The sequence below is a fragment of the Pleurodeles waltl genome, chromosome 7, assembly GCF_031143425.1.
Source record: "Pleurodeles waltl isolate 20211129_DDA chromosome 7, aPleWal1.hap1.20221129, whole genome shotgun sequence".
In the NCBI taxonomy this organism is placed as follows: domain Eukaryota; kingdom Metazoa; phylum Chordata; class Amphibia; order Caudata; family Salamandridae; genus Pleurodeles; species Pleurodeles waltl.
In genome coordinates, this window is record NC_090446.1 from 1,347,802,210 (window position 1) to 1,347,814,222 (window position 12,013).

At 42.2% G+C, this 12,013-nt stretch overlaps 1 protein-coding gene across 1 annotated transcript in view; it reads right to left on the bottom strand.

Annotated features, from left to right (window-relative positions):
• The window catches only part of PTPRH (protein tyrosine phosphatase receptor type H), a 634,102-nt gene that overhangs the window by 132,510 nt on the left and 489,579 nt on the right, over positions 1-12,013 (bottom strand). Inside the window, exon 14 of the mRNA XM_069200757.1 lies at positions 7,086-7,379. Within this exon, the coding sequence (XP_069056858.1) occupies positions 7,086-7,379 (294 nt within the window). The remainder of the gene's footprint in view (positions 1-7,085; positions 7,380-12,013) is intronic.

Sequence of the window (12,013 nt, forward strand, 5' to 3'; positions counted from 1 at the left end):
GCAAATACAGTGTGTTAAGGGTGTGGAAGGAGAGGTAATCTCTGAATTTCCTGAAGTGTTTGTAGAGAGGTTGTTTAAAGGGATACAGACATAGAATTAGACGGAAGAAGGGTGCCACTCCCGTAGTAGCCAAAGTGAGGAAAATACCTTTGGCGCTACAAGAGCCGGTGAGGTTAGAACTCAAGAGATTGCAGGATTTGGGTATAATAGAAGAAGTGGAAGCAACTGAATGGTTGGCACTCATAGTCGTAGCAAGGAAGGGAGATGGTGACATCCGATTATGTGTAGATCTTAGGGCCCTAAACAGAGAAGTTGTAGTTGACAGATTTCCTCTTCCAAATATTGAAGAAATTGTGTCCACAGTTGGAGAAGCGAATTTTTTTTCCACCTTAGACTTAATGTCGGCATACCATCAGGTAGAGCTGGAAGAGAGTTGTCAGGAATTGACAGCATTCATCACTCCTTTTGGCGCCTTTAAATTTAAGAGGATGCCTTTTGGATTAGTATAGGCAGCCTCTGTATTCCAACGCATCATGCACAAGGTTTTGGGGAATGTAGGGGGTGTGAAATGTTATCAGGACGATGTCCTAATTTTTGCAGACACGGTTGGAGAACATTGAGAGCGTGTGACGTTAGTTTTGAGGAGATTAAGCCAAGCTGGTTTTACTCTTAAAAGGAAAAAATGTCGGTTTGGCCTAATGGAAGTCGAGTACCTTGGACATTTAATCACAGGGGAAGGGGTAAAACCCAAACTCAACAATAAAAAAATTATTAGCACCCCAAACCAAGGAAGAAGTGAGTTCATTTTTGGGGATGGTAGAGTACTATGGGAGGTACATCAAGAATTTGTCTGAGAAGACAGTGAACATGAGACTTCTTTTAAAGAAAGGGAAGGAATTTATTTGGGACACTAATTGTGAAAAATAATTTATTAAAGTTAAGGAAGAATTGGATAATGCTCCGTGTCTTCAGGCTTTTAAACCAGACAAGCCTACCTTTATTGTCACTGATGCCAGTGCGAAGGGTTTGGGTGCAATTTTGATGCAAGATGACAATGGGAAGAAGTGTTTAATTGGTTGTGCATCTAGAGCTTTGAGTGGAGCTGAAAAAAATTACTCGGTAATTGAAAAGGAGTCTTTGGCCATTCACTGGGCACTGAGGAACTTCAAGCATTTTGTCTGGCGTACAGAGTTTGTTGTACTGTCCGATCATAAACCTTTAGTTGAGATATTTTGCAGCAAAGGTTTGAATTCTATTTCTGCAAGAATTAGGAGGTGGATAATTTCTCTGCAAGAGTTCAGATTTAAAGTAGAGTATCTGCCGGGAGCGTTGAATTTTAGCGGAGATTGTCTATCCAGATTGGTTGTAGAGGATGTTAAGGAGAAGGAAATAGGATTTCATGGACAGGAAGATAATGATTGTGAATTATTCTCTGATGTGTGTGAAATTACATGTGGAGTGATATCTGAGTGTGAGTGGAAAGATGCGGTGAAGGATGATGTAGAACTGCGAGAAGAGTGCGAAGCATTGGAGAGTGGGAGTTTTGGATCACTAAATAAGGTGTGGTTTTTGGTAAAAAATGAATTAGCTGTGGATGATGGTATGTTGCTGAGAGGCACAAGATTGATTCCACCTGAAGTATTAAGGGCTAAAATAATGAACCAAGCTCATGAAGATCATCTGGGAATTGTGAAGACAAAAGAAAATTTGAGAAAGTGTTTCTGGTGGCCAGGAATGGATTTGGAGGTGGAACGTGTGGTCAGAAACTGTATACAATGTTCACAAAGTGATAAAATTTTGAGGACTCGCAATGTACCAATGTTTTGTAGGCAATTGTCATGAAACCCTGGGATGAAGTTGCTATAGACATTGTTGGTCCATTAGCGGGAGAACATTCCACCCCATATCTGATCGTTCTGATAGATCTTTTTTCCAGATGGGTGGAGGTCAAAAGTGTACGTGATGTTTCCTCTTCCAGTGTGATATGTTTCTTAGAGGACATTTTTAGGAAAGAAGGTTTTCCTAAATCATTGTTATCTGACAATGGTCCACAATTTTGTTCCTCAAGCTTTGAGAAATTTATGAGTGAATGTGGGATCAAACACAAAAGATCAGCAATATATCATCCTGAGACTAATGGGGCGGTAGAGAGATTTAATAAATGTATTAAAGAAAGTATTCAGCTGGCAAAGGTGAACACTTTAAATTGGAAGACGGAGGTGTTGAAGAGGATCACAAGTTATCGATTTTCACCACATGCTACCACTGGAACATCTCCTTTTGTTTTGCTCAAGAAGAGGTTACCTAACACCAAGCTGTGTCCTGGATGGATGGAGTGGAGGATTTTTTTTTAATTTAGACAATTCTGATTGGCGGGACAGAGAATTAAGACTTTTAGAAAAGAGGAAACAAGAATTTGATGCAAGAAAGAAAGTTTCGGAAATGAAGCTAGCTGTAGGTGACGCAGTGAAGATTAAGGCACCCACTGGGTGTGTAAAAGATTCAAATTTCACAAGACCCTTTGTAGTGATCAAACTATTAAAAAACGCTATAAAAACTTCTGATGGCAGAATTTGGAACATGAACCGTGTCGTTCGGATTATTGATTTTATACAACCAGAATTATGTAATGGAAATAAAAGCAGTAATGGTTCTGAGTCAAGAACACAAAGTGACAGCTCCTATGGTGTTACTAGGTGTGCAGGGATAAGGAGAAGTTGTCAGAGGAAGAATTCTCCTGAACACCTGAAAGACTATGTTCTATCCTGAACAGCTGAATGACTATGTTCTAAATCGAATGTTATTTATTTAAAAGGTTTTTGGAGTATCTGTTTGGAATGCATTTATTTTTCTTTTGGAAATCACATACTGTTGTGTTTGGTCCATGTTCATGATTTTATATGTAGTTAAGATACTCTTCTTTGTTAAAATTTTGTTCATTATAAGTGGGGGAGATGTGTGGTGTATTGGAGCCGCGCCGTGCGCAGGTCTCCACGGAGATGCCGAGGGAGAATCCTCGTGCGGTCTCCGAAGAGATGCGCGGCTCGCGATCGGCAGAAGACGGCTGTAGTGGATCGGAGGACGGAGAAGCTGAATTGATGGCTGGGGCATTATTAAAATAAACGTACCTTTCTTTTATGGTCTCGTTTGATTCCTGAGCTTTTAAGACTTTACAGAGAGAGTGATTCTTTTATGAAAAAGCTAAAATTAAACTAGAGCACCCAACCTTGTTCAGTGCATTCAGACAATTTGAAGCACATAGATAAACATCTTTATTCATTGTCATACATTCCTGAGTTAATTTACCCACCCACTCCTCACTTCACCAACTACTCGTTCATTCTTTGAACTGTGCAGCCATGTCTTCAATCTCCTTCCATCCTATGACTTTTTTTAATTCTATGTATTTTGATTTAGGTTTTATAATGAAAAACGTGTTCTAAAATGCACCATGTTTGCATATTTGTTCCGAAAAAATTAATGGAGGGAGCGCCCCTTCCAAGGTCCCCTTTTGGTTGTCAGGCTTGCTTGCTGCACTTACTAAGGGCCACATGTATGTAGCTTTTTTCTTGTCGCAAGTAGCCGGATTCTGCGAATCGGGACACTTGCGACAAGAAAAAAGCATTTTGGTATGTACAGACCCTATTTTGTGATTCGGTAATCTATTTACCGAATCACAAAATAGTTTTGCGAGTCGCAATTAGAAAGGGACGTTTCCTTCCAAATAGGGAGTCGTAGCTCAATGTATGATTGTTTTGTCACAAAACAATCGCAGTTAGCACCAATTTCAAATTGGTGCTAACCCCTTCCCCTTTGTGAATGGTAGCGAAAGTGGTCCCACTGACCACTGCCTGCTCTGGAAAAATGAAAAGAAAACTTTTCATTTTTTTTTTTTTAAATGCATCCCTTTTCCTCTAAGGAAAATGGGATGCATTTAAAAAAAAAAAAACTGCTTTATTTAAAAGCAGTCACGGACATGGTGGTCTGCTGAGCCCAGCAGGCCACCATCCCTGTGAGTGCAGCCATTCCCAATGGGGTCACAAACTGTGACCTAACTCATGAATATTAATCCATTGGGAATCACAAACAGTGTGAAGTACACTGTTGTATATATGGTTTTGCGACTCGCAATTTGTGACTTGCAAATGAGTCGCTGTTAGAAATGGGGTTTCTGGTTGGCTAGGGTATGCAACTAAGCCAGGCAGAACCCACCCACTCTAGTCAGGGCAAGGGAACTACACGTCCAAGACAACCCCTGCTCACCCCCTTGGTAGCTTTGCACGAGCAGGCAAGCTTAACTTCAGAGTGCTAGGTGTAAAATATTTGTACCAACACACACAGTAACTCAATGAAAAAAAATACAAAATGACACAACACAGATTTAGAAAAATAGAAACTTAACAAGACAAAAACAACAATAATCCACTATACAGAAGTCAAGTTATAAATGAAAAACCAAGAAGAGTCTTCATGTGATTTTAAACACAACGCTAACGCTGTTAGCGTGGAAATGTACCTGGGCGCGCCAAAAATAACCCAGCACTGGCGAGTATGTGTCAAAAAGGGCTTGCGATGCGTCGATATCACTCACTCACAAGCCCTTGCTTCGTTTCTCCTTCAGTTGGGTCGGCGTGCGTCGTTTCTTCTCTCAGCAGGAAAGCGATACGTCAATCCGAACAGCACCCTCGGGTCCAGGCAGGCCTTGCATCGTTTTTACACACCTAGCGATGTTTGCGTCGGTAATCATGCGCACGATGATTCGATAAAACCACGCAGCGTGGGTTCCGATCTCACCAGCCTCTGTCAACGATGATGCGCGTCGTTTCTCCCACCGCGTGCACCAATCTTCCAGCCGCGCTGCAGGCGAGCGTTGATTTCAGCCGCAAAGCTGCCGGCGCATCAATTTTTCAGCCACGTCTCAGAGTTGCGTGGATCTTTTCCCCCTACGGCGGTCTGTGCATGGATTTCTTACTCTTGTTCTGCCAGCTTCTCCTTTCAGGGTCCAGGAACTGGATGGGCACCACTTGGCAGGGTAGGAGTCTCAGCAGAGGCTTCAGGTGCTGGCAGAGAGAAGTCTTTGTTGTCCCTGAGACTTCAACAACAGGAGGCAAGTTCAGTTTCAAGCCCTTGGAAAGTTCTTCACAAGAAGAAAGGCACACAAAGTCCAGTCTTTGTCCTCTTGCACAGACAGAAGCAGCAACTGCAGGATAGCTCCACAGTCACAGCAGGGCAGCTCTTCTTCCTCAGCTCTTCAGCTCTTCTCCAGGTAGAGGTTCCTCTTGGTTTCCAGAAGTGATCTAAAGTCTGTGGTTTTGGATGCCCTTCTTATACCCATTTTGCCCTTTAAAGTAGGCTTACTTCAAAGAAAAGTCTCACTTGTTTGTAAAATCCTGCCTTGCCCAGGACAGGCCCCAGACACACCAGGGGGTTGTAGACTGCATTGTGTGAGGGCAGGCACAGCCCTTTCAGGTGTGAGTGACCACTCCTCCCCTCCCTCCTAGCACAGATGGCTCATCAGGATATGCAGGCTACCCCCAGCTCCCTTTGTGTCACTGTCAAGAGAGAGGTGCAAACAGCCCAACTGTCACACTGACCCAGACAGGGCATCCACAAACAGGCAGAGTCACAGAATGGTTTAAGCAGGAAAATGCTCACTTTCTAAAAGTGGCATTTTAAAAAAAAAACACACAATAATAAAATCAACTTTACTAAAATATGTATTTTTAAATTGTGAGTTCAGAGACCCCAAACTCCACATGTCTATCCGCTCCCAAAGAGAATCTACACTTTAATCATATTTAAAGGCAGCCCCCATGTTAACCTGTGAGAGGGATAGGCCTTGCAACAGGGAAAACCGAATTTAGCAGTATTTCACTGTTAGGACATATAAAACACATTAGTATATGTCCTACCTTAAACATACACTGCACCCTGCCCATGGGGCTACCTAGGGCCTACCTTAAGGGTGTCTTACATGTAAGAAAAGGGAAGGTGTAGGCCTGGCAAGCGGGTACACTTGCCAAGTCGAATTGGCAGGTTAAAACTGCACACACAGACACTGCAGTGGCAGGTCTGAGACATGATTACAGGGCTACTAATGTGGGTGGCACAACCAGTGCTGCAGGCCCACTAGTAGCATTTGATTTACAGGCCCTGGGCACCTCTAGTGACGTTTACTAGGGACTTACTAGTAAATCAAATATGCCAATCATGGATAAACCAATCAACAATACAATTTACACAGAGAGCATATGCACTTTAGCACTGGTTAGCAGTGGTAAAGTGCTCAGAGTTCAAAAGCCAACAGCAACACGTCAGAAAAAATAGGAGGCAGGAGGCAAAAAGATTGGGGATGACCCTGCATAAGGGGAAAAATGCCAACAGTCGCAAATTGTGAGTCGCAAAACTCTGGGTCGTACATCTGGCCCTAGGTGCAGTAGGAGGGCTGGTCTTACAAAATGTGCCAGGGCTTCTTTTGGACCAGCTCATTAACACTGTTATTTGTATTCCTACACTATACTTTAAATTGGTATTTCTTCTAGGTAAGAAGCCTGATGGGACATTCTTATTTATTGTGTGTATAATAAGTGTGTGCTAATCTTTCCGATTACAGGGAACGGCCATGGTACCTAGTATAGTGTAGGTGGTTTTGTATGCCTAGTTTCCATTTCAAACCAAGTGCCCAGTATCCTGGCGGAAAAGAGACATATGATATTTGTTGGTGGTCCCCACTACATCAGGATCTGGGAAACAGTCTGATGCACTGGTTGGGCAGAAGGCTGCAAGAACTGATCCCCTTACAGAGTGCTCTACACTGAAAAAAACACTACCTAAAGACAGAAAGATTCATGTCACACTCCAAAGGTTTATGGAAGAGATCACAACACTGGATCACCCCATCCACTCCCAATTAAAGAGGAGGAGCATCAGGGAAAACCCACCGCCTCCAGATAATAAAGCCAGAGGCCAAGGAATGGAAAAACACTGTGCTATAACAAACAGCTGTGAAATACCATTTACAATGTAGAAGTATCATACAGGCCATTCATTCTTGCGAAAAAAGGAGTCCATGAGATTGCACTTACTTGTTGTTGCATTAGCACCAGTGATAGTTTTCCCGTTGCTTTTGACGCCATTGAGTGTGATACTGGAAATGTTTAGTTCATATGGTACTCCTGGAGCGAGGTTTCCTATGATCCCTGTCTGCACATCTCCAGAGGGATTCGAAAAAATTGAGCTATTTTGTATGTTGCCTGAGAGGCTCACCATCACTTGATAACTGTAGTTAGCCCGGTAGATGTCATTTGGCGCAGTCCACTGTAGTGACAGGAAGGTCTCATTTTTATTGGCTACAATGAAGTTGATGACAGGCGAGGGCACTAAAACAAAACAATAGGAAATAAGTAGCAGCAAGGGAAGGGGGTCATATATCAAAAAACAGATGTCTTTCTGAACCACATTTTTGAACATTTTAATTTTGGAACATCTGGTAGCATAAGCATGTGGAGCTCCCCTTTCCTCTCAACTGCTCTTGTAGCGAGAATGCTTTCTCACCTGTAATAAAACTTTTAACCCTTATGACAAAATTGATTTATAAAGTCATGCATCCTTTGCAGGAACTGAGTTAGTCCAGCCCTCGCCAACATCTATAAGCATCTGCAGGAAGAAATATTGGTTTACTTTGACATGCTAACAACGAGAGTTGATAAAGAAATAATGGCAATTTTTCTTCATGGTCAATAAATGAATACACAAAAGGCCACAAGGAGTGAGGTTCAAAATAGCTCGCTTTATGATTGACCACTGGTACAGAAAAGAGAACTACAGCTAGAGCAAGGACAATTTAGCAGCAGCAAACCACATACTACATCCCGACAATCTGAAGTGAGCACACCCTGACATCAGCAATGGGCGGAGAGAGCCACAGCCCAACCCCTTTCCTGGTCAACGTCAGTGGAAGAGCAGAACCACTGCTAGATCACATCCTGACCATCAGAAGTGAGAGTGCAGAACCAAATCAAGAGCACCCTCTGACCATAATCAAGCGGAGAAGAGAAACACAACCACAAACCATCTTGACTATCAATAGAGATATTAGAGAACCACAGCCAGAACCCTTCTTGATCGTTATCAGGTGAAGCCCAGAACCACAGCCAAATTGTGTTTTGACGACCAGAAGTGAGAGCAGGGAACCACAGCCAGACCTCTTCCTGTAAGGTCGGCCTTACTGCCAAGTGGTGGAGGCGACAAAAGATAGTTTGTGGAAGCATTTCTGTAATCACGTGCATGTGGAGTTGGAGGGTCGGCATATGGCGGCTAGGACCTTATTTGTTTCCTCCTTGTGGGCCTGTGTTAGGGTTTATGGTGATTTGTCCTCCTGCAATTGGCATTCTTGCTCTCTTTTACCCTTCTGCAGTGACGTCCTTCTTTTCTCGTGTTGTCCCATGGGACAACTCAGCAGTATCTGAGTTGTCCCATGGATCGCCATTACCCGTGTTCAAGAAGAGTCATTTAGTCGATTCATACTGTAATATTTTTGCCAAACATAGATTTGGATATATGTAAATATGTGGATATATCTTTAAATCTACATTTACTGCCTTACGTTGCCCTGCTGAATCAGTATTTTTGCCTTCTAGTAAAAACATTTTCATGCAACCTTTTTCTTTGGATCCTTCCAGCCCAGCACCACAGCTTCACTGCAACTTCTGCATTTTGTCCCAATCTCTTCTAATGATTAAACTTGTGGGACCCTGTTTAGTGCTTTCCTGTAGTGTCAGTATGGAGGGTTGAGGGTTATGTCAAAGTAGAACCGCTGAATAGATTTTGCCTAACAATGGCCATCAGTGGGAGAAGCGAGACATAGCCAGTATTCCTCCTAACTGTTATCAATGAGAGCACAAAACCACAGCCAGACCACATTAGGATTGTCAACAGCATGAACAGAGACACAGAGTCAAATTCCCACCAGTCTATCAGCTGCAAGCACAAAATCACTGCCTGCAGAAGCCATGCTGATCATTATCAGTGGCAACATAAAACACCAGCCAGACCCAGCCTGGCACCCAGATGCATTTCTAAGAATTACACTAAACATCCTTGATCTGCAGCGAGAACAGGGACTTGTGTCCATTCTGAGCATCAGGAATGAGAGGATGAAAATGAATATTCCAAACACAGAACAATAGCCAGAACTCCATGCTAATCATCAGATCGCACAGCAGAGAACCAGTGCCAGACCCATCCAAATTATCAAAGTGAGACCAAAGGACCACCACCCATCAGAATCCTGAACATCAATAGCGGAGAAAAGACAGGCCCCTTACTACATATAAGCAGAGAGAGAACTGAAACTATAGCAAAAACCCATTCGGACCAGAGGCAGTGAGACAGAGAACCTGCACCAATGTCCATCCAGATCACATTTAGATAATCAGCAGTAAATATATGGAACTACATGCAGACCCCAACCAAAACATAAGCAGTTAGAGAAGAAACCTACACTTGGAACATGTCCTGGTACACAAGCGTGAAGGGGAAAACCTGCAGCCTATTTCAGTCATGGACAGCAGAAGGGAAAACATAGTAGCAAAATGCTGTAAGAAATTGGGGTATTAGTTGAATGGGTTGAGAACCCACTTCAGAAAATAATAACAATCCATGTCAGGGTGAACCACAAAAGTCACTAAATAAACCTGTGCCTAACCAAAGCAGTCAGGCTTCACCTAGAGGCAGATGCCCAGTTTAAATTCAGACCAGATATTGGGAATGTGGAGCAATCTTTAAATCTCTGTCTCATTGCAGGGAAGTTTGTAATTGCCAAGAAAGGCTCCCTTTATTTGGCTTTTACAGATCTTAAAAGTGCCGTTGTTATGGTAAATAAGGAAAGGTTATGGCTTATTATGGAAAACCTAGGAGTGGAACCTGATTTGTTGGCTCTTACCAAGCGCCTGCACCAGGATTTAACAGTCTCAATCTGTTACGGCCTGCAGGGGGAAAATACAACACAGATTATTTCTTTATGCAGCGTGACGCAGGGTTGCATTTTAGCTCCTTTTTTGTTTCTCCTAAATTTAAATGGGCCAGCAAGCATCTTATAGCAGCAGTCAAAAATATGCCAAAGATGGGGAATAAACATATACCAATCCTACTGTACGTGGATGACGCAGTTTTTATACCTCGCACCGCAAAGGCTTACAGTTGTTATTGGATTTATTTTTGTCCTACAGGGAATCTTTGGATTTAAAAGTTGCCCTTGCCAAAACATTTGTTATGACTTGTGGGAGATCAAATATGAAAACAAGATTTTTAACGATGGGAGGCACATGCCTGGATAAAGTGAATAATTTTAGTTATCTTGGCATCACCTTCAGTTCATCCCTTTGCTGGAAGGTACTAATAACTACAAAAGAGCAGCGACTGGGAAGGGACATGGAGGATATTTTTTGATTTGCTAGGAAATTAAATCACAAATATATTAAAGAAATGCTCATTTTATACAGAAGTAAATGTGTTTCTGCTGGCCTATACGGTGCACGTTTATGGGGCTATGGGAACGAGGAACCCGTCCAGCGGCTGGAAAACGCTTTTGCTCATGGGTTACTGGCAGTATCAAACAATACAGAAAGTTTTAGTGTCCATGAGGAATTAGGATTGCCATATACCAAGCATCAAATAGGTTTTGCCCATTAATTATTATGGATGAAATCCTGGGGTAATCCCAAGGCTACTCTAGTGAGAGTGCGCTTGGCCGCCTGCCTGGCTTTAGACGGTATTAACAGCATTCCCTGGCTTGTATATGTGATAAATATTGTCAGTAAATTAGGATTGACAGAGTTTTTTTACCAACCGCCAGGAGTTTAACCTAAATCGCAAAGAACTCATTAAAAACTGTTACTTAGAGGTGTGCAGTGAAGCTAGAATGGAGAAGGCCCTTGATGTACCACCAGCAGTGAAATATGCATTGCTCTCTACTACCAGGCTTTGTGAACCCTATTTGTCACGGGTAGTAAGTTCACACCAGCGCCCTCTTCTTACTTTATTCAGGTTAAACTCCGGCCATTATAAAGAGGCTTTTACATATCAGAAGAGCTGGGAGTTTGACTGACCCCCATGTCGCTACGATAATCTGACAAAACAAAGTACTTCCCACTTTATTTTGTTTTGTCCGCTGTAGTTGGCCCCACGTCAATTGTTTTTAGCACCTGTGTGGTGTAATTTAATAGTCAGAAAGCACCGGTTTGGTCCACAACTTTTGCAACTACTCTCAGCTGAAAAATTGTATTATGCTGTTTTAAAATTTCTGAAGAGGCATTAACAATTAGAAAACGTTATGAGAAGATAACGCTCCACTAATGTTTGTCGTAATTGATTAACTTCCATCTCTGGGCGCCTAGTATGTGATGAGAACTTTAAACCCTCCAATATTGCAAATTAGTCACTTTATAAAATGTAAGGCATTTGGTTTAAGGGGGTTTTATATGACATGCGATTTTGGCCTCAGAGGAGTCGCTATGTGACAATTTTTTAATTGTACCTAATTTGTTTTTAAAACATTTTAATTGTTTTGACTGGACTGTATCTTTTATGGCATGAGCTAAATAAAGATTATTTGATTTTTTTTATTTGACACGAAAAACTACATAAATTCATTCAGTAGAACTAGAATTATGAGTTTCAAACTTTTTAGCAAAAAACATCACCTAAAAAAACAAAGCGTCAAGCGCATTTATATGTTTGTACTAGACTGGGCCAAAGTCACAGGTTCAGGCCAAATGATGGAGTGCCAGCTGTATACAGAGACCAGGATCATTCATTTCTGCAGAATAAATGGCAACGTATGTATGCTGATTGGGTGAGTGATAGCCTCTGTATATGAGTAGATTCTAGGGGGAAATTCCCTAGAATCCTGTTCACTTTCGTGCCCTATCCCCTGGAAGTAAGGGGCCCTCTTTCTTCTTTGAATTAATATTCACTCCTACAAAGGCCAGCATCATGGACCAGGTCAGTTCCA